Source organism: Dipodomys spectabilis, unplaced genomic scaffold (genome assembly GCF_019054845.1).
Source record: "Dipodomys spectabilis isolate Male_0828 unplaced genomic scaffold, ASM1905484v1 ptg000511l, whole genome shotgun sequence".
Classification (NCBI taxonomy): domain Eukaryota; kingdom Metazoa; phylum Chordata; class Mammalia; order Rodentia; family Heteromyidae; genus Dipodomys; species Dipodomys spectabilis.
In genome coordinates this window covers 778,061-800,549 of record NW_024871188.1, presented here as the reverse complement: position 1 = coordinate 800,549, position 22,489 = coordinate 778,061, and the positions used below count along the sequence as shown (strand labels likewise).

General features: G+C 59.3%; 1 protein-coding gene across 1 annotated transcript; it reads left to right on the top strand.

Moving 5' to 3' along the window:
- Window positions 1–871: 871 nt before the first annotated feature.
- Window positions 872–22,489, top strand: Pias4 (protein inhibitor of activated STAT 4). Its single transcript, XM_042669857.1, has 11 exons — window positions 872–939; window positions 5,460–5,886; window positions 14,966–15,050; window positions 15,923–15,964; window positions 16,116–16,206; window positions 16,309–16,437; window positions 16,527–16,632; window positions 19,732–19,805; window positions 19,937–20,097; window positions 21,790–21,920; window positions 22,031–22,489. The coding sequence occupies exons 1-11, from the start codon at window positions 913–915 to the stop codon at window positions 22,294–22,296; spliced, it is 1,539 nt and encodes a 512-aa protein (XP_042525791.1). The 5' UTR covers window positions 872–912; the 3' UTR covers window positions 22,297–22,489.

The window sequence follows — 22,489 nt, the reverse complement described above, 5'->3', positions numbered from 1 at the left end:
CTCTGAGTGGTTCATCACAGACTTTCCTGCCCGGGCTGGCTTTGAACCGCGATCCTCAGATCTCAGCCTCCTGAGTAGCTAGGATGACAGGCGCGAGCCCCCCGGCACCGAACCAAAGGACGCTTCTGAGCGGGAGCAGGTGCAGGTGCGGGAAGATGTCCACGGTTCCCCCGTGGGTGAGAACTCGGGACCTGCTGGGGATCCGTTCCTCCGGAAGGTCGCTGAGGCCCTCCAGACGCTGGGGAGTTTGCGGGCGGTGGTGGCCGTGGCGCGGCGTCAAGCCTCCCTGCAGCCGGCCCAGCCAGCGCGCAGCCCGCGCCGCCACGTGCGCCCCAGGACCCGGATGTGCGGCGCGCGGAGCGCCTCGGGCCCGCCAGTGTGCGCCGCGCCGCCCCGCGCCGCCTGCGCCCCGCCGCCAGGCGCCACACCGCACGCACCGGCAAGTCGCAGCGGTTGAGCAACCGTCTCCTCTTCCTCCAACGCCGACGGCAGTTCGCGAACGCACCTGGCGACCGCCGCGCGCCCGGAGCGGTGACACCTGGCGGCATTGTTGTCGCGCTGGAGCCCACCCTTCCTCAACCCCCTCCTTAGACGCCGTCCGGCACCCGCCCCCCACCTGTGCGGCGCTTCGGTTCCTTTAAGAAGCCAGACGCCGCCGCGAGTGGGCGTGGCCGTCGCGGGCAAAACCTAAAGGGGAGGGGGAGGGTGTAAGATAGCTGGCGTTTCTGATTGGCTGGGAGATCGGGCGGTGGCCGCGCACGCCTGCGCGGTATGTAACCATCCGCCCAGCTCGGGGGGGAGGAGTCAGAGGCGGTGTTAATAGGCCCGCGCGTTGGCCCCGCCTACGAGTGGCGGGCGGTCACGTGACGCGACGGCTGGGGGCTCCCGGCGCGGGGGACGCTGGTGGCCAAGATGGCGGCGGAACTGGTGGAGGCCAAAGTGAGTGAGCGCGGCGGCTCCAGCCGGGCCGGGCGGGTGACGGGGCGGGGCCGGGTCCTCCAGATGGGCTCTGCACCCTCCGTCCGGGGCCGTGGGATGCGTCCCGCCCGTGGCTGCCTCCGGGGACGGGGGCCCGGGGGCCCCGGGGCTCCGGGTGCGGGCGGGGGGCGGGGAGGCCGGGGGCGGGGTCCCCAACCTCATCCCGGTGTTGGCGCCGGGGTTCCGTCCCGCGGCCCTCAGGCCGAGGCCGTGCCCCCCTCCGCCCACCGGAGTAGTGCTGGGGTCCGACGTCCCGACGGTCGGGGGCTCCGCCGCTGCCGGCGCAGTCCTGCGGGACGGCGGGACGGACCGGCTGCCCGCTGCCTACCTGGTCCCGAGCCGTTCCTCGTTGCTTTCTTCTTGACCCGGGGGAGTCCGAGATCGAGGTCCCAGCCTCCCTTGCCCCGCAGGCTAAGCTTGGGGTCTGCGGCTCCGAGAGTCCCCCGAGCCCGGCGGGTGTTTGGGGGTGGGGTGGCGTGAGGAGTGTTCCGTTACACCCCTGCCACCACCCCGGGGGACAGCCCGGTGCCCGGCCCGACCTCTCACGGCACTTGTCTTCGGGAGGGGGGGAGGGGGCGGCGGGGAAGGGGGGGGTCCGTGCCTCAGGATCATTTGGGACTCCTCTTCAGTGCGGTGGGGCCCAGCGCCCCGCCCCCTCCCGACGCTCCAGAGTGACAGAGTGGCCACCCCTGGCCTTCTCTGCGGGATGGAAACCCGACCGGCCCTTGTCGGTCGGAGGTCGAAAGACGACCCCCTCCTTCCCTCCCCCCCCACCTCCGACCCCCCGTTCAGCCTCCACCTTTCACCTCCCTCCTGCCTCCCCTCCCTCCCCGTTTTCCGTGTCCCATCTCTCACTTTCGGGGGGGGGGGGGGCTCTCCACACTACTCTTAAACGGGATTCTCTCTACTCCTTAATCTCCAAACTGCTTCCTGATGAGTCTATGTTTGGGGTCGGCTTCCTTTCTACTGAGCCCCCAGGACCCTATGCACCCACTTCTGGCTTCTAGTCCCCCTCTTTTTCTGCCTTGTCTTCCATATTGATCCTTGGAGGGTCCCTAATAGGCTCTATTTAAGGTGCGCCTTCACTGCTGCTCCCCTATTCTGTTCCTGGGTCTTGGTTTCAAGACTTTTCCCTCTCCAGGATTTGGCCCCATTAACCCTCTTGCTGAAAGCTTGTCTGTTTCCCAGGTGAGGGTCCAGTGTTCTTACAGCTGACCTCCTTTCAGAAGTACCCCTCCCCCAGACAGCTACTCCTAAGAGCTGGGGGACCTTGACCTCTTTCTGCTCTCCCCTCCCCAGTTCCTCACCTGCTGGTGTTTGCTCCTCACTCCTTCCTCTCCCCTTACTTCACCCTTCTCCCCCCTGCAATCTAGAAGACAGCTTCTAGGATGTGATTATAGGGTAGACCCACCTTTCCCCAGAACTCTTCCCCAAAACCTGCACCACATACACACCTGCCCCTCCCCAGGATTATGGAGAGGCAGACATCTGCACTCTGCATCCCAGAGGCTTAGCCTCTGCTTGGAGTCCCCTGGAGCCTTGAAAGGTGACCTCCTGTAGCATGTGGGGCTGCACCTCTGGACCCTCCCTGCAAAGGGTAGGGGCTGCCTTGAAATTTGATCTGATGTCCTCTGCATGACCTATGGTGGCAATCCCCCCACCCCCATTAAGTCACGTTGACCTTTCAAGCTTTCTGAACTGCGAGGTTGTTGGTCCAGAAGAATAGGGACCTTCTATCCCCTGGAGTCTCGTGCTCTGGTCTCTGCCTTAACTGTAGTTGAGATGTCCCCTCTTTCCTCAGTAACTCTCCCTGCCCTGTGGGATAAATGCCCAAGAGTTTGCTTTTCAGTGTGGACAGGGTCCCGATGGAGAACATGTAGGATTGGCACACAGGCATACGAAACCGATGCTGAGGCAGGTTTGAGGGTGCAGTCATCCGGGATGGTGGAGGAGCTGTGTCAGCCTCCTGCTGCTCCCCCCCCCCCCCCGCCCTGTTTACAAACAGCCCAAAGGCAGGCAGGTCTGGATGGACAGAACAGGAAGTGCTCTTCACTGCATCTGAGGCTTCTTGGATGTCTGTCTGTTACCCCTCATGCCCCAGTGTCCAGGACGGGCTCAGGAGTGGCAGCTGTGGGGAAATGTGAGTCGGGAACATATGGTCAGGCAAGAGGGCTATGCTCTGTGGTGCCCAGTCTGATGTTGGAGTGGCTGGCTTTCAGGCCCTGTGCTAGCTAGCAGGGGATCTGGAGCTGAGGATGTTGGAAGGGCTGTGAATTCCTTGCTCTTGCTGGTGCATCCTGGTCAGCTCCCAGCTGACCACACACCTATCCTCCTAAAAGGCTTGAGCCACTTCCAGAAGGAACATCTTGTCCACAAGCTGTTTCTTTCTGTACAAGGTAGGAAGTCAGGCCAAGGGAGCAGAGCATCTTTGTGTTTAAAGCATGGCTGGCTCTCTGAGAGCCTGCACATTGGTAAGGTCCTCAGCAGGTGTGGTGACCCAGTGCTTCCTGCCCCCCCCCCCCCCCCAGCCAATCTGCTCTTCCCCGTGCAGTGTGTGTGTGTGTAAGAAAATTTCTGGGCTGGGAATATGGCTTAGTGGGCTTATTGGTAGAGTGCTTGCCTAGCATGCATGAAGCTCTGTGTTCTATTCTTTAGTACCACATACACAGAAAAAGCTAAAAGTGGTGCCTTGGTGCAAGTGGTAGAGTGCTAGCCTTGAGCAAAAGAAGCTTAGGGACAGCGCCCAGGCCCTGACTCAAGGCCCAGGACTGGCAAAAATAAAAATAAAAAAAAAATCTTTTTTTTTTTTTTGTTGGTCTGGTCGTGGGGCCTGAACTCTGGGCCTGGGCGCTGTCTCTCAGCTCTTCAGCTCAAGGCTAGTGCTCTACCACTTGAGCCACAGCGCCACTTCCGGCTTTTTTATTTTTGCTTATGTGGTGCTGAGAAATCGAACCATGGGCCTCAAGCATGCAAGGCGAGCGCTCTACCACTGAGCCACCTTCCCAGCCCCTAAATAAATTCTTTAGGAGTGCAGTGGCTGGCCACAGGCCCTGCCTCTTCTCCCTCCCATCCTCAGTTTCCTCACCTGCCTGCCTGATGGAGCACAGGCCCACCTTTACACGGACGTGCAGCTCCTACCACAGAGCCCAGGTCACACTTGAGTGTCTGCTGAGCTCTGGTTTGCCTTGGCATAGCTGGCAGGTCCTGCTGAGTGTCACCCGTCACTTTGCCACCAGCTCAGCGATTAATTAGCCTGTGAGACCAGTCCTTCTCAACTGTGACCCATGCTGCCCCTGGGGACACTGGGCTGTATCTGGGGACATGTCTGTCACCACTGGGGAAGCTCCAGGATGGAGTAAGGTGGAGGCCAGGGATGCTGCCAGGAACCCGGAAGTGCTCAGAATGTCCCCAGAGGCAAGCCAGCCATGTCCAGGGTGCCCAGGGGCAAGCCCCTGCCTGAGCCAGATGGTGCCCATCTGATCAGATGCCTATGGGAATGGGGTGTATTGGGAGTCATCAGGAGAGTGTTTGGTTTCAGATTCGATTTCCAGCAGGTGACTAGTGTAAGGTCCGGCATGGCTGTGGTTACTTGTGTTTGTGGCTAGAGCAATGGCTCTGCCAGGGTCCTCCCAGCTTCCCACTCTGAGGAAAGGATGAAGATCAGGGAAGCTGTCAGCCCACAGCGGTATTTATTGGGAAGAGCCAGTTTTTTGTTTTTTGGGTCCAGTCGTGGGCCTGAACTCTGGGCCTGGGCGCTGTCCCTCAGCTCCTCAGCTCAAGGCTAGCGCTCTACCACTTGAGCCACAGCACCACGTCCGGCTTTTTTTTCCTGCTTATATGGTACTGAGGAATTGAACCCAGGGCCTCATGCATGCAAGGCAAGCGCTCTACCACTGAGCCACCTTCCCAGCCCAGGGAAGAGCCAGTTTATAGGGAAGATTGCCAGTTCCTGCCCTGGTGATGCTTTCAGGTGCAAAGATGATGGAGAAAAAAAAAAAAAGAACCTAAAATAGACGTGGGGGCGGGGCAGTGGGAGGAGCTCCTGCTGCATGGAAAGTTGGAGGCGGGCAGGCTTCCTGGTGGTGGACAGGATAGTTTAGAACAGCTCTCTCTCGGACACCCTGGGTCAGCCAGACACCCCCCACCAGGCCATCCCAGCTCTGCGTGTGCTTGCTTCCCTCAGAACGTGGTGATGAGCTTCCGCGTGTCCGAGTGCTATGCATTTCCCTGAGTGCTGTGTGCGTGTGCGTGTGTGTGCATGCGTGTGCACACGCGCGTGCGCTTCCCTCAGAACATGGTGATGAGCTTCCGTGTGCCCAAGTGCTATGCATTTCCATGAGTGCTGTGTGTGTGTGTGCGTGTGTGTGCATGCGTGTGCGTGTGCACACGCGCGTGCGCTTCCCTCAGAACATGGTGATGAGCTTCCGTGTGCCCGAGTGCTATGCATTTCCCTGAGCGCTGTGTGTGCTTGCTTCCCTCAGAACATGGTGATGAGCTTCCGCGTGTCCGACCTCCAGATGTTGCTGGGATTTGTGGGCCGCAGCAAGAGTGGCCTGAAGCACGAGCTGGTCACCAGGGCCCTGCAGCTGGTGCAGTTTGACTGCAGCCCGGAGCTGTTCAAGAAGATCAAGGAACTCTACGAGACACGCTATGCCAAGAAGAACGTGGAGCCTGGCCCACAGCCCCACCGGCCCCTGGACCCTCTCACCGTGCACTCCACCTACGACCGGGCTGGCACGGTACCCAGGACTCCGCTGTCGGGCCCCAATATTGACTACCCTGTGCTCTACGGAAAGTATCTAAATGGACTTGGACGATTGCCTGCCAAGACCCTCAAGCCAGAAGTCCGCCTGGTGAAGCTGCCCTTCTTCAACATGCTGGACGAGCTGCTGAAGCCCACCGAGTTAGGTGAGTAGCCGCTGCCTTGCGCTGCCTGTCCCCAGGGACCCTGGGGTTCGTCTTTCCTGGCAGCAAAGCCACTGGGGCTACTGTGGGTTACTGTACCTGCAAAACAAATTGCCCCCAACCCAGCTGCTTAACACAGCAGCTGTGGAAGCCGGGCACCCATGGCTCGTGCCTGTAATCCTAGCAACTGAAAAGACAGATCTGAGGATCAGAGTTCCAGCCAGCTGGGAAAGTTCCTGAGATCCTTATCTCCAGTGAACTACTGAAAATCCAAAAGTGGGGCTGTGGCTCAAAGAGTAGAGCCCCAGCCTTGAGCACAAAAGTTCAGGAACAGTGCCCAGGCCCTGAGTTCAAGCCCCAAGACCAAGACAGACAGACAGACAGACGGACAGACAGACAGACAGACAGACAGACACACACACACACACACACACACACACACGCACAATGAGAATAAGTTGTGGGTTTGTGGACAGATTTGCAGTAAACTGGGAGCATCTGGTTCATACCTCTGAGGTTGTAGAATGTGGGCCACCCACTGGGCCACTCATCTGAAGGTTTGGCTGAGGCTAGAAGAGTCCTTCCTCAGACTGTGGAGGCTGCATGCAGAAGTTATCTGAATGTCCTTAGCCTGGTGGCTCTGGTGTCCCAGAGTGAGTGTCCTGAGAGGGAGGTAGACAGCCAGCTTCTGTGAGCACACACTGCCCAGCTGGAAGCCACAGTCCTTTGTTAAGAGCCAGTCTGTCTGTGTAGCCCAATGGGGCTGGAATTCCGATCTCCTTACCTCAGCCTCCCCGGTGCTGGGCTTACAGGTGTGGCCACACCACCCCTTCCCTTTTGCCCTGTGCCGTTGCTTTTCCCATCACTCACACAGAGGCCTTCCACTCATTGTGACCTGTGCTTAGTCCTTGTAGAAAGGGGCTGAAAAATGGTGTGTGACCCTCTGACCTATCTGGAGGGAGGACATTTCCAGCAGGGGAGCCTCAGGTAACCTGACAGCCAGCTCAGGCTGGGGGCCAGAGGGTGGAGATGACAGATCTAAGCTCCACAGTCCTTCCTGTCTCTGATTCTTTGTCGCAGTGTTGATGGAGCTGGGAACTAGAACTTGGCTGTAGGAGCAGTATGGACAGGCCAGGCCCTCCCTGGCAGTGTCTGTCACCTGGGCTGCAGGGAGGCTGGGCGCCTGGTCTCAGCCTCAGATGCTGCCCCTAGTTCAGGACAGAGGAGGCCTTACCAGCCCAAACTCGCAGTGGCAGGTCTCCCTAGCCCCTCAGCCAGAGCCAGCCAGCCGTTCCGGACCTTGGTGGGCTCATACCCAGCACCCAGCTTTTACTAGGTACCCAACTGGCACCATCACCTGGAGACCTGGCCCATTGTGTCCGGCTGCCTGGTTACCCTCCCGTCCACGTGCTCTCACAGCCAGTATTTATGGGCATCTGCAGGTGCCTCGCAGTGCCAGGAGCTGGGCTTGCAGCATGGACAGACAGGTGGAGCCCTCTGCCCTCCCGTGGGTGGCCTCCTGCGGCACCCCACTTGGAACTGCAGTGCACACTGCCTTCCTTGGTACCTTCACTGTTGTGGCAGAGTGGGTGGGTCTTAACTCCCCAACCCTCTCCACCCCCACTGGGCCCAGTGGTTCAGAACCTCCATGCCTCCCCCACTGCTGACCCAGCTTCCTGCCTGGCCCTGGGGCCTCTCTGGCATGCGCCGCCATTCAGCACAGGCTAGTGCCAGCCAGCCCCCTCCGCTCCCCTCCCCTGCTCTGGTGGAGGGGGAGAATGAAGAGTGGTTGGTGGTTGATCTGCTCTCCTGCCTGCTGCCTCTGGGCTGCAGGAGGTTGGGAGAAGGGCTGTGGTTTCTGGCGGGGCTGCAGGAGGGGGAGGGCAGAAGGACTGGCATGGGTTCCATCCTGCAGCCCCCAGAGCCTCCACCTTCTGCCTGATGCTGGCTTTCCTCTGGTGTGAGCCATTGCACTCTGATCTAAAGCTCCACCCTCTGGTGTGCTCTGCTGAGACCTTGCATGGTGGAGGAGACTGGCACCAGAACCTCTTTGAGCAGGTTGGCCTAATAGTTGACTGGGGATCAGAGCTCATCCCCGGTTCTTCCTGGCTGGCTTCCCCAGCCTGAGTGCTCTTTCAGTTCCTCCCTTCTCTGGGCTCCCCGGAAGAGTATGGGGACCTTGGGAATGACGGGCGATTCTGAAGATCAATTTGGACTCTAGGAGTCTGGAGAATGACCGAAGTCACAGGGAAGTGTGAGCCAGGCTGGGTGCTGGTGGGTCTGGGCCGGAGGTGACTGGATCTCCCTGTAGGGCATGACGGGCCTCCTCCCTGCAGGGTGGGCTGGCCTCCCGCTTGCTCCATTGCTCCGCCCCACAATGCATCACTGCCCTGGGCCCCCCCTGGGACCCTGGTCACCTGATCTCCGGGAGAGCCTGCTCCCCTGTTTGCACCAGCAGCCTCTGCTGCACTTAGAACAAAGAGGCCGCACGCCCTCCCTTCCTTCCCCTCCCCATAGCGGGGAGGACTGAGAGCAAACCCCCCATCCCACCAGGGTATCACCTACCATGGGCCCTCATGCTCTGGGGGTCCTGAGGGGCTTCCTGGGGCTTAGGAAGAGCACAGACTCGAGGCTGGAGGCAGTTGGCGTCATGTTCCGGAACCCATGGTGGTTCAGCCCACCTCACCCTGGGCATGGCCCTCCCCACCATGGAGTGCTGGCATCGCCTGAGGCCTGACCAGGGGCCAGTTCTGTCTGCTGCCCCTTCCTCCTTGCCCTGGCCACGACCCACTAACCGGAGCGAGGCCCACAGGCTCCGATCCGATTCCCCGGAAGAACCATGCTGGCTCTGAGCTCTGGGCTGGAGCCTGCGCCAGGCAGACAGGAACCATAAATCACCCCGGTGGTGTGCTGGGTGGGGGAGGGGAGGCAGAGCAGCCACAGACCAGGAGCTGGACCCCGAGCCCAGGAGAGCCCAGGCTGGCCGTTAGAGAGACACAGGAGCCACTTCTGAGGGGAGGGCCCATGCTCAGAGGAGCCTTGCCCAGGCTGCCACAGCAGGCTCATCTGTCCTCCCAGCTCGACCCCTTTCCCCACAGACAGCACCTGCATGCCTTAGCACAGGGGTCTCTGGGTGGCTTTCCACCCAGGAGCCAGGCAGGCCAAGGCATTGCCTGATCCAGGGCCCAGGAACACACGGCCCCTGTGTTGCTTGAGGATCAGCAGCTGGAACCTGACCAAGGGGTGCAGGCCAGAAAAGAGGCCATCATGGGAGTGGGTATGGGAGTTGGGGAGGCGAAGGGAAGAAATACATTAGTCCAGCCCCAAGCTGCTCTTGCGCCCAGAGCTGGGTGGCACCGATGCTGGCTGAGGAGCCTGGCGCAGCACGCACACGCCCCTCACCTTCCTCCTAAGCCTGGGCTGGGAGTGTCAGGAGCCATTACTGTGCATTTGTGAGGATGGTGGGCTGGAAAGGCCTCCTGGCCTCGAGGGCCCAGGAGGGTGGGGCGTGTGCTGCTGGCATGGGGGCATGGGACGGAAAGTGCCAGGCAGAGGGGGCTCGCTCATGCCACTGAATGGCCCATTGTGTGGGCAAGTATAGGGTGCTGGGGCAGGGACACAGCCCACGGAGGGCTGTGGGGATCTCTGCGGCTTCTCGTCCAGCTTGCTGGTGTGTCTTCTCTGTATGGCTGTCGGTATTGGGGCTTGAACTTAGGGCCTAAGTGCTATCCCTTAGCGTTGTCACTCAAAGCCGGCGCTCTACCACTTGAGCCACAGCTCCATCCAGCTTTTTGGTGGTTAATTGGTGGTTAAGAGTCTTACAGACGTTCCTGCCCTAGCTGGTGTCAGACCTCAGTCCTCAGATCTCAGCCTCCTGAGTGGTAAGGATTACAGGCGTGAGCCACTAGTGCCCAGCATTGCTGGTGTGTCTTATGCTTAAAACTGGACCCTTTAGAGTCACTAAAGAGGCTGAGGGTATGGTGTCCTTTGGAGCTGTCTGGGTTCCAAGCTGTGGAGCCTGGGCAGTCACATTCATCCCAGGGTGGGGGAGTCAGAATTCCCCTCCCCTCCCCCGGCAGGCTGTTGGGGTGGGCTGAAACCATTCTGCCCCTCCCTCCCCCCCGTACCTACCCTCCACCATTCTGCTCGCTTTACCTCTAGTCTTCCAGTCCTGGCCGCCAATGTCCACCTGTCTAGCTGACCAGCCTCCTCCTAGCTCCACCCCCTCGGGCTGGTGGTCAGCAGCCAGAGGGAGCTTTTCTTTCTCTTCTGGTTTGATGGGACAGGGACTGGATAATGTAGCTCAGGCTGGCCTCAAACTCCATGTGCTTACCCATAGCATAGCAGTTGACACCCTGCCACTCCAGCTCTGACTTTTTCGGGGGGAATAAGGAATACCAATCCCAGAGCTTGAATCCCAAGATCACAGATATGATCTTCGCACAGAACCACCCCTTCTCCTGGACCAAATGCTGTGCTGGCCCAAAGAGCAAAGGGGTGGGGGTGAGAGGCAGGTCTTGCAGGAAGTCAGGCAAAGAGGGCAGGCTACAGTTTATAAAGCAGGTTCAGCCACAGGGACGGATAGGAGTGTTCCAGAAGAGGGATATAGGTGGTCATGCCTGTCATTCCAGCTGTTTGGCAGGATGAGGCGGGAGCGTGGTGAGTTCCAGGCCAGCTGGTCCACATAGCAAGACAGGGTTGAGGTGTGACTTTAGTAGTAACCATTTTCCTGGCAGGCACAGGATCCAGGTTCTAGTGCTAGGTGGCTCAAGCCTGTCATCCGAGCTACTCAGGAAGCTGAGATCTGAGGATCATGATTTGAAGCCAGCTCAGGTAGAAAAGTCTGTGAAATTCTTCTCTCCAATTAACCAGCAAAACGCCAGAAGTGGAGCTGTGGCTCAAGTGATAGAGTGCCATTCTTGAGCAAAAAATCTCAGCGGCATTACCTAAGCTCTTAAGTTCAAGCCCTAGGACTGGCACAAAGAGAAAGAAGAACGGAAAAAAAAGACAAGGGTTCGTCTGGAGCACTGCAGGGAAACCTAAAGAAAAAGACTCAGCAAGAGTGCCACGGCCCTGGCAGGAGAGGGCGAGCTGGCGGCAGCCCCTGTGGAGTCCAGGCCCGGGGGGTGGGGCCGGTCCCACACTCACTCTGGACAGGGTTCCGCTGGAACCGTCATCCCGGGGCCAAGAGATGGCTGAGGGAGAGGGTCTGTGATGCCCTGGGGTTTGAACGCATCTCCAGTGAGGAGTAGAAGTGCTGTGGGTGCTGGGGAAGTAATCCAGGAAGGCCTGGGAGAGCCGGTGACTGGAGGGAGCTGGGAGATGAGGGAGTGGCTGTGCTTGCCCCTGGCCAGCCTGGTAGAAGCAGGTTTGGGGACAGTGGCACGGCCCAACCTCACCTACACGCAGGAGCCCTTGGGAAGGACTCCTGATTCTTGGTCAAAGAGAAACTGGCGTGGTCTTCCGAACTAGGGACCAGCCTTGGGCACCCCCCCGCCCCAAGACCTTGCAGGCCAGGGGGGCATGGCGTGTTGACTTTCTTAGCCAGCGTCCTTCTCTCCCCCCCTCTCCCCCCCCCCCCCCCCCCCCCCCCGCCTGCTCAGATGTCAGCCCTGTGAGGCCTTCCCTGCACCCTGCCCTGGAGTAATTGCTCCCCGCACACCTGGGCAGATCTGGGCGTGTCTGCTCCCCAATTAGACGCCTTCCTCCTGGGCCCTAGCCCTGGCTTCACAGTCTGCTATCGCCCAGGGACCAGCGAGTGCTTAACAAACAAACTCAAGCCGGCCGCAGCCGCCTCTTCCTGGGCACCCAGAGAAAGCAGCCTGTGGGGGGAAGGCCCTCCAGGGCTGGATCTGAACCCCAGCCGCCGGCTTCTAAGAGTCCTGGGTCTGGCCTCTGTATCACCTGGTCTCCAGGTTGGGATTCAGAAGGTTCTGGCACTTGGCCTGCTGGGGTCAAGGGGCAGTCATAGGCAGTTGTCATAGGCACCTGGCCTTGTCCACAGAACCCTTTGTTTTTTTGTTTTGTTTTGGCTTGTTTGGTTTTTTCAGTAGTGGGGCTTGAACTCTGGGCCTGGGCGCTGTCCTTCAGTTCTTCAGCACAAGGCAAACGCTGTACCACGAGCCACAGCGCCAGTTCTGGTTTTCTGGAGATAAGAATCTCACAGACTTTCCTGCATGGTCTGGCTTTGAACCGTGATCCTCAGATCTCAGCCTCCTGAGTAGCTAGGATGACAGGCGTGAGCCACTGGCACCTGGTGGTTCCCTTTGTTATTTTTTTTAGTGCTGGTCCGAGGGCTTCAACGCGGCCTCAGCTCTGTCCCTGAGTTTCTCTATGTTCAAGGCTCGTGCTCTACCACTTGAGCCTCTTGTGCCGCTTCCAGCTTTTTCTTAGTAGTAGATTGGAGATGAAAGATTCATGGACTTTCCTGCTCTGGCTGGCCACAAACTGTGATTCTCAGGTCTCAGCCTCCCGAGCAGCGAGGATTACCTGCATGAGCCACCAGCGCCTGGCCAGGGCTCTTTTAAAAAAAAAAAAGACTTTTACTCTTGGTGGCAACTGGAGTTTGAACTCAGGACCTTACCCTTGCTAGTCAGCCCTGTGATTGCCCCAGCCCTTCACTGGGAGAGGTCACAGAAGACACCACTGGCCTGAGCATGCCCCTGGAAGGGCTTTTGGGACCATAATTTATGGGCTGTCCCTGCTCTAAGTAGTTTGCAGGGTGAAACTAGGCATGTCCCTCCAGTGTCCCAAGCCCAGGGGCCCAGGCCTCGTATCCCCTCTTCAGGGACTCCCCTGGCCAGGGCTTCCATCGGATTTTTAAAAACTGTGTCTAGCAAGGTATTTTGGTCCACACCTGTAATCCCAGCACTCTAGAGGCTGAGGCAGGAAGATGTCAAGTTACAGGCCAGCCTGGATGCATAGTAGTAAAATCCTGTCTCCAAATAAGACACAGGGTGCTGACATGATGACAGATACAAGTCACCCAGAGAGGACACGGGGGTCTCTGGAAACAGGGCAGCCTTCCTGCAAGGGATGGGACATCTGAAGGCTTGGGGACACATGAGCGTTCTGGGACTGCTCCCTGTCCCCTCCTCCCGAGTGTTATTGTGTAGTGCAGCACCCAGCAAAAGTACTCAGGAGGAAGTGGTGCTGTGGCTCAAGTGGTAGAGTGCTCGTCTGGAGCTGAAGGGTGCATGTCCAAGACCGAAAAAAACAAACAAACAAACACCTCAGGAGAGAGCTCCTTATCTTTGGATAACATCCAGGGTGTCTGCCCATCGACCTGTCTGCCTACTTACCAGTCATGCCAGTATTGGGGTTTGACCTCAGGACCCCTGCTTGCTACCTTTGCTTATTCCACTGACACTACTACTTGGGCCATGCCTCTGGCCAGAGTTTTTACTGATTATACTTTATTTTTTGCCAGTCCTGGGGCTTGAACTCTGGGCCTAGGCACTGCCTCTGAGCTCCTTTTTTAGCTAAAGCTAGCACTCTACCACTTGAGCCATAGCTCCACTTCTGGCTTTTTCTGTGATTAATTGGAGCTAAGAGTCTCATAGGGGCTGGGAAGGCGGCTTAGTGGTAGAGTGCTTGCCTAGCATGCATGAAGCCCTGAGTTCAATTCCTCAGCACCACGTAAACAGAAAAAGCTGGAAGTGGCTCAAGTGATAGAGTGCTAGCCTTGAGCAAAAGAGGGACAGTGCCCAGGCCCTGAGTTCAAGGCCTAGGACTGGCCAAAAAAAAAGTTTCCTGGACGATTCTGTACTGCAGTCTGCAGATCTCAAATTCCTAAGTAGCTAAGATATATAGGCATGAGCCACCAGCGCCCCGCTACTGTTTATTTTATTTTATTTTATTCTATTCTATTGTCGGTCCTGGGGCTTGAACTCTGGACCTGGGCGCTGTCCCTCAGCTCTTCAGCTCAAGGCTAGCGCTCTACCACTTGAGCTACAGTGCCACTTCTGGTTTTTTGGTGGTTTATTAGAGATAAGAGTTTCTCGGACTTCCTTGCCCAGGCTGGCTTTGAACCTCAATCCTCAGATCTCAGCCTCCTGAGTAGCTAGGATTACAGGCGTGAGCCACCAGCACCCAGCTACTGTTTATTTTAAAGATGGAGTTTTGCAGCAGCTTTTCTGCCCAGGTTGACTTTGGACCACAATCCTCTGGATCTCAGATGTTTTAGGGCATGTTTTAGTGGTTTATCCCATTTTTTATTTTTATTTTTTTGGTCGGTTGTGGGTCTTGAACTCTGGGCCTAGGGGCTGTCTCTGAGCTCTTCAGCTCAAGGCTAGCTCTCTACCACTTGAGCCACAGCACCACTTCCGGTTTTCTGGTGGTTCATTGGAGGTAAGAGTCTCACGGACGTTCCTGCCTGGGCTGGCTTTGAACTGCAATCCTCAGATCTCAGCCTCCTGCGTAGCTAGGATGACAGGCATGAGCCACCAGTACCCAGCTTCCGCCTTTTTTTTTTTTAATTAGCAATTACTTACCCCCACTGGTCCCCGAGTATGGCTTTGCCGGTGTCCCCCTGATGTAGGAGTACTGCATCCCTCGCTTACTGAAAGCATTCTCTTTGAGCCCCCATGGCTCTGTCAGTTATGAGAGGGAAGAGCCCCACTGCCCTCAGAACTTTCTCAGCCCTCTGCTCCAGTGGTGGTGTGACTGTGAGCAAGGCCCCACGGCCCTCTGTCCCTGCCGGCAGCCAGTTCTGTGACTTCTGCTCCTGTGCCCTGGGAGGCCCTGGGAGGCCCGGTGCCTCTCCCCCGCAGCCCAGCGCCACGCCCGAGGCGGCCCCAGCGCAGCCATGGCTACAGCTGAAGGGCACATTGCCAGCAAGGGCGGGCGGGCAGGGTTCACCAGGGGGCGCCACCTTCTCTTACCTGCATGGCCTGAGCTCCACGAGGGCCCCTAAATCAGGGCCACAGCCAGGTAGCACTGTTGTTTCCTGCCCAGCGTCCCCCCTCACACTCCGCCCTGGATGGCTTTGCCTTAGTCCCCAGCTGTCAGCAGCTTCCTGTTTCCTGTTCCTGGCCTGAAGAGGGCTGGCCATGGCCATGACCCTGACCCTGTCTGCCTTCAGTCCCACAGAACGCCGAGAAGCTTCAGGAAAGTCCCTGCATCTTCGCCCTGACACCCAGACAGGTGGACCTCATCCGGAGCTCCAGGTGTGCGGCCCCGCCCTCCGCCTCAGTGGTCACCCCCGGCTGACCTAGGCCCCATACCTCTCCTGCTTGGGGGTGGCATGTACTTTGACCTTTGACCCTAGGGTGGCATGTACTTTGATCCTTTGACCCTTTATCCCTCCAGAGGTAGATTTCTCCCCTCCCCGCCCCCCTTTTTTCTTTGCCGGTCCTAAGGCTTGAACTCAGGGCCTGGGTGCTGTCCCTGAGTTTCTTTTGCTCAAGGCTAGCACTTGAGCCACAGCGCCACTTCCAGTGTTTTCTGTGTATGTGGTACTGAGGAATGGAACCCAGGGCTTCATGCGTGCTAGGCAAGCACTCTACCACTGAGCCACCTTCCCAGCCCAGACGCCCCCTTTTAACAAACTTCCTCTCCCCCCACCCCCAGCACCGTGGACACTGCTGGTAATTCTCTGGGGTGGTATTCTGGGCCCTGCACCCTCTCCATGCCAAGAGCTCCCGATCATGACAGCTGAGCGTCCCCAGGCATGGCCCTGGGTCCCCAGGAGGCGGCAGCAGCCCCGGTGAGGCTGAGAGCTGGCCGCGCGCCTGCCTCCAGCTGCAGCAGAACCACGCTGGCCATTGAGCAGACACACCGTGTCCTTGCGTGTCCCTGCATGACCCACCTTGGCCCCCAAGGCCCTGAGCGATGCCCGCTCCCCCAGCGAGGCCGAGAGCTATTCCTTTCTCCAGGGGATTCAGGGCGGGACTTGGGCAGCATGGGACAGGGTGTTGCTGATGCCACCTGCCAGCCTCTGGGGTGGTAAAGGGCTGGCCAGTGTGGCGTGGCGTGGCGTGGCGTGACGCTGCCTCCCTGACCCCCTCTTCCTCCCTTGGGTCCTGTTGTGCATCCATAGAGAGCTTCAACCTGGAGTGAAAGCCGTGCAGGTGGTCCTCAGGTACGTCCCCTGCCCTGTGCCGCCCCCCATCCGCACCCCCTTCTCCACTGCCTTCTTGGGGCTCACCCTGAAGCCCAGATACACGCAACCCCTGTCACCCTCACTGGACCCAGTATGGCCCCTGCAGCCTCTGGGTCGCCCCGTGTTACAGGATCTGCTACTCAGACACCAGCTGCCCTCAGGAGGACCAGTACCCCCCGAACATCGCCGTGAAGGTCAACCACAGCTACTGCTCCGTCCCGGTGAGCGCCCTCACAGGGGCGGCGGGGTGACCCGGGAGCCCCGGGGGGAGGTGTGGAGAGAGGGGGACCGCTACAGTGGCCTGAGCAGCCGTGTCCCCCCAGGGCTACTACCCTTCCAACAAGCCTGGCGTGGAGCCCAAGCGGCCATGCCGGCCCATCAACCTCACCCACCTCATGTACCTGTCCTCGGCCACCAACCGCATCACTGTCACGTGGGGAAACTACGGCAAGGTGAGCCGCTTGCCCGCCCTCCCCCCCCCCCCCCCCCCCCCCCGCCACCATCGCAGCACCCTGACCCGCCCCACACCTGTGCCCTGCAGAGCTACTCCGTGGCGCTCTACCTGGTCCGGCAGCTGACGTCGTCGGAGCTGCTGCAGAGGTTGAAGACGATCGGGGTGAAGCACCCCGAGCTGTGCAAGGCACTGGGTGAGCACACGCTTGGCCTGTGACCAGAGCCAGAGACTGGGGCCCTGGGCCGCCCCCGCCTGCCCACCCTCCCCGCTGTGAAGCACCGGCATGGCCAGGGAGGTGTTGGCGTGGGGTGGTGACCGGGGTGGTGGTGCAAGGGCCACCCTGGGGGGTGGGGCCAGACAGTTGGGTCTTGTTCTGAGAGCAGCTCAGAGCCGCAGGAGGGCCGCTGCCCCGGGGTAGACACTCAGGTGAGCGGTGCTTGTAACAAAAGGGTTATTTTGTTTTTCATTTTGGCAGTACTGGAGTTTGAACTTAGTTTGAACTCAGTGTCTTCCCTTGCTCAGCAGGTACCTATTGCTGAGCCACACCGCCAGCCCTTTGGGATTTAACTTTTGTTTTGTTTTGCTTTTGTTGGTAGTGGGGCTTGAACTCTGGACCTGGGTGCTATCCCTGAGCTCTTCAGCTCAAGGCGAGCACTCTACCACTTGAGCCACAGCACCATTTCTAGTTTTCTGGTGATTCATTGGAGACAAGAATCTCATGGACTTTCCTGTCCTGGCTGGCTTTGAACCGCGATCCTCAGATCTCAGCCTTCTGAGTAGCTAGGATGACAGGCAAGAGCCCCCGGTACCCGGCTGATTTAATTATTTTTTGGGGTTGGAGTCTCACAAAGTTTTTGTCCAAGTTCCAGCCTCAGACTGCTATCCTCATACCCATGACCTCCCACATAGCTAATATGAAAGGTTTGTAGCCCCACAAATGGCTTGTTGGTTGAAATGGCATCTTGCTGACCGCCTGGGATAGTCTCAAACCATGATCCTCTAATCTCTGCCTCTTGTTTGTTTTATGCCAGTTTGGAGCTTGAACTCAAGGCCTGAGTGCTATCCTTGAGCTTTTTTTTGCTGAAGACTAGCACTCTACCACTTGAGCCACAGCTCCACTTCCAGCTTTTTGGTGATGATTAATACTCCTATGAAGAGTCCAATGAACCTTCTGCAGGCTTGAACCAGTGGTACCAGATTCCCCAAGAAGCTTTTAAAAATAACAGCTAGATGGGGCTGGGAAGGTGGCTCAGTGGTAGAGCGCTTGCCTTGCATGCCTGAGTCCCTGGGTTCAATTCCTCAGCACCACATAAGCAAAAAGAAAAAAGCTGGAAGTGGCACTGTGGCTCAAGTGGTAGAGCGCTAGCCTTGAGCTGAAGAGCTGAGGGACAGCGCCCAGGCCCAGAGTTCAGGCCCCACGACCGGACCCAAAAAATAAAAAATAAAAATAACAGCTAGAGCCAAGCACTTGTGGCTCACGCCCATAACCCTAGCTACTCAGGAGGCTGAGATCTGAGCATCTTTACGGGCAACCTGGGCATGAAAGTCTATGGGACTTTTTTGTTTTTAATCAGTCTGGGCTTGAACTCAGGGCTTGGGCACTGTCCCTGAGCTTTTTTGCTCAAGGCTTTTTTGCTAGTGCTCTACCACTTGAGCCTCAGTGCTACTCCTAGTTTTTAGGTGGTGAAGAGATAAGAGTCTCCTCACAGAGCATTTCCTGCCTAGGCTGGCTTTGAGTCACGATCCTCAGATCTCAGTCTCTTGAGTAACTAGGATTATAGGCATGAGCTGCTGGTGCCTGGTGCATGAGACTCTTATTTTCAATTAACTACCAAAAGCCACAAGAGGAGCTGTGGTTCAAGTGGTAGAGTGCTAGCACTAAAAGCTCAGGGACAGCATCCACACCCTGAGTTCAACCCCCCAGGACTAGCATGTGTATGTGTGTGCGGGCATGTGTGCACGTGTGCGCACGCACACACTCACAACACCCAATACTTAAGAGTTTGAGAAAGACAGCTGTACCTAGACTGGCAAGAGCAGATGCCGTGGTCCTCACCGAGCGCCACCAAGCAGCTGTGTGGCTGGGCAAGTCATTGGTGGTCACTTTCTCAACAAAAACCTATCTGTGCTCCTTGAGGGACAGTGCGGGCTGCTTGGACCCCACCTGGCTGGAGCGCAGCCGCCGCCTCAGCCCGCCTACCCAGCAGAGGTGCGCACACGGTGAGGTCAGGCCCGGCCATGTTCCTCAGAGCAGGGTGCTGCCTGGTGTTAGGGGCCTGAGGGGTGGGCCGCTCTGATCAGCAGTGGGGACGGTCTCATTTGTTCCGAGACCTGGGCCTGACTTGTGGCTGCTACTTGGGCCTCCCAGCCTGTGGGCTCCTCCCAGCCCCAGGCTGCTGAAACCTCCTGCTGCCGGGTCCCTGGCCCGGGGGGAGGGGGGAGGAGGGGAAGCAGGGAGGGAAGCAGCCACGTTGCTCACTGCCCCGGGGATGGGGCTGGTGTGTGCTGGGCAGGCCTGGCCGTGGGCTAGGAGCCTGTCTGATGCCTCAGGCCCCTCCTGCTTCGTGCAGTCTTGACATGGGGGGGAGGGGTGCAGCTGTGCCCCTAGCCCCACTCAGCCTGGGGCTCTGGTAGAGTGGGAGTGTTGGGTAGAAGTTCATACTGGAGTGTGACGGCCGTGGCCATGCTCAGCAGCAGCAGCAGCCAGGTCCTCACCTGGCCCCCTGGGAGAGAGAGGACACAGGTCATGGGCAGGGGGGGACACTCAGGTCAGGGATGGGGAGCAAGAGGAGGCTGTGCTGATTCCTGAGGAGGGAGGGGAGCAGCATCCTGGCAGCCAAGGAGGGAGAGGCCAGCTGCCCTTTGTCTGGGGGACTGGGCACACACCAGATGCCCCCAGGGCTGACCTTGGGGAGCATCACCCCCAGTGGGCCACCCCCCATTACGAGGCTCTTCCCGTGGCAGTGCCCTGGAGACAAGGCTGCAGGGGCGGCTCGGTCCCCCTCCCCGAGTGGCCTTTCTGCGGCAGAGTGAGGATCACAGGGCTTGTCTGTGGGTGGGTCTGTGCTGTCCAGATTGTTCTAGAAAAGTCCTGGAGTCCATAGCAGCTCTGTAGAGGGTGGGAGCCTACGGGGCTGCCAGCACCAGTATCTGGGCATGTGCGCTTCGTCCAGTTGTGGTCAGAGACGAATGATGCTGGTGCTGTGGCGTGGGTCGCCCCATCTGCGTGTTAGGGACCCAGCGCAGCACCCTGCCCCCCCTGACACCACCTCTGCCCCTCTGCCCGCCACAGTGAAGGAGAAGCTGCGCCTGGACCCCGACAGCGAGATCGCCACCACGGGCGTGCGGGTCTCCCTCATCTGCCCGGTGAGTCCGGTCCGGGTGGGTGCAGGGTGGGGGTCCCCCACAGCCTCTCCTCTGCCCAGCGCTGTCTCCCCAGTCACACGGGCCCATGAGAGGCTGGGGTGGCACAGCCCACTCACCCCGCCCTCCCACAGCTGGTAAAGATGCGGCTGTCGGTGCCCTGCCGGGCAGAGACCTGCGCCCACCTGCAGTGCTTCGACGCCGTCTTCTACCTGCAGATGAACGAGAAGAAGCCCACATGGATGTGCCCGGTGTGCGACAAGCCTGCCCCCTACGACCAGCTCATCATCGACGGGTGAGCCTCGGGGCCCAAGGAGCGTGCCCCCTGGGCCCTGGTGTGCCTGAAAGAGTGGAGCCAAACCCTTGGGAGACACTGGGTCAGCAAAAGGCCGGCTCCCCGCCGCGTGCGAGGCTGCAGGGTGGAACGGGCGGGGTCCCGCCACTGGCCACGGTGACTTTCCGTCAATCCTGGGGTTTGAACACTGTCTCTGAGCATTTTTCACTCAAGGCGAGCGCTCTACCTCTCTGAGCCATGGAGCCACTTGCAGTTTTCTAGTGTTTCATTGGAGATAAGAGTCTCATGCCTTGCCTGCCCAGGCTGGCTTTGAACTGGGATCTTCAGATCGCAGCCTCCTGAGGAAGGATGACAGGCGGGAGCGCCTGGTGCCTGGCTCGCTGTGACTTTTCTTTGTTCCTCCTCACACCAGCCAAGCTCTCGACTGCTGAGGGGCTCTGGGAGTGACTGTCCCCATGTGGTGACCTCTGCTGGCTCCTCCCCCAAGTTCTGGCCACACCCACTCGCAGGTGGCACCAGCCTGGCAGTGACCCACAGTCTAGCCTTGCACCACAGGGCGACTAGGCATGTACCCTTCTCCCCTCGAGAGAGACTGCTCAGCTCTTGAGTTTCTAGAACCTGAGCCCCCTTATCTGGCTTGATGCTCATGCCGCCTCCAGCCACACCCCTCTGGTCCCCAAGTCACTCAGGCAGAACCTCGGTCCTCAGCCAGCATGGAGCCCGACGGCAGTGGAGGGAGAGGCCTCTGCCCTCTCTTCCCCAGCAGACCCCTTATTCAGTGCACGTCCTTCCCCTGGCCACTGGCCACACACCCTCCTTTTCAGATAAGGAGGCTCCCCAGCTCTCAGATGGCCAGCCAGTGACTTGCACTCAGGTCCATTGGCTCCGAGGCCAGGTCCTCCCGGAAGGCCCGGGGCGCTATCCCCGCCTGGGTGCAGGGAGTCGGCCCCTGGGACCACGGAGGACCTGGCTTGAATGGCTGCTCTGTTTTCAGGCCAGCAGCTGTGGCCTGTGCCCTCCCCCCGCGCCTCTGACCGCTCCAGGGCCTCTGGCTGGGCAGGTGCAGACGCCAGGGCCCGTCTCCATCTTGTCAGGACAGTGGGAGTTTACAGGCAGGACCCTGTGCCACACAGAGCGCCATCCACACACACGTGAACCGGGTGTGGGAGACCATGGGGCCGGGGCAGCCTCCACGGCCCCTGAGAGCGGCCCTGAGCTGCATGGTCCAGGCCACCTGGAAGTGGGTGCAGTTTTGGCCCCAGGCAGCATAGCTGGGCTGGCCTTGTGGGGGGAGCAGGGGGGAGGGAAGGGGGTGATCTGGGCACCATCCGCCCCTACCAGACCTCTGTCTCTCCGACTGGCCGGGACGGCACATAGCAGCCCCCGGTGACTCCCCCAAGGCTCTGTGGACCAACCAGCACCCCTGCTTTGGGCCTGTCCCCCACTCACTATATGGGGTTTCCCTGCCTATGGCATCGAGCCTGGCCTTTTAGGCCTCTTGTTTGTCTTCTCCAAAAATAGAGTATTGGAAAAAAGGGGGGGGGTGTATTGGGATGGAGGAGGAGGCGGAGCTGCTTGAGACCCCGCCCCCTCTCCTGGCCTCCATAGCCCTCAGCCCTGGCTTCTGGCCGGGAGCGGGGAGCGGGCCAAGGGGTACCTGGCCGCCCACCCTTACCCACCTGCCCACCCCAGGCTCTTGTCCAAGATCCTGAGCGAGTGTGAGGATGCGGATGAGATCGAGTACCTGGTGGACGGCTCGTGGTGCCCAATCCGTGCCGAGAAGGAACGGAGCTGCAGCCCCCAGGGCCCCATCCTGGTGCTTGGTGAGTCCTTCCCCCCACCCCCCACCCCCACCCCCACCTCCCCGTTCCTGGACACCGCTCTGCGGAGCACAGCATCCCGAGTGCCCGTGCCCCATCCCTGTCACCCGCAGGCGCCTCCGATGCCAACGGTCTCCTGCCGCCCCCCAGCGTGAACAGTGGCGGTGGCAGCGGCCCGCTGGGCAGTGCGGGCGGCGGGCTGGGTGCCCCGGGTGTGGAGAATGGGAAGCCGGGAGCCGATGTGGTGGACCTTACGCTGGACAGCTCATCTTCCTCGGAGGACGAGGAGGAAGAGGAGGAGGAGGATGACGAGGACGAGGAGGGTCCTCGGCCCAAGCGCCGATGCCTCTTCCAGAAGGGCCTGGTGCCAGCCTGCTGACCGCGGGCCGCTGGACACTCACTGGTGCTCACCATCGAGGGCGGGCGCGCAGGCGCGGGGTGCGTGGGGAGGAGGAGGCCTTTGCTTTCCTTTCGTGGGTCACTTTGTTTTCTCCGCTCCGCCCCTGGCTCCCGGCACCTGTACCTCTGGACTCCTCTGGGGGATTAAAAAAAGTAAAATGACAAAAAAAAAA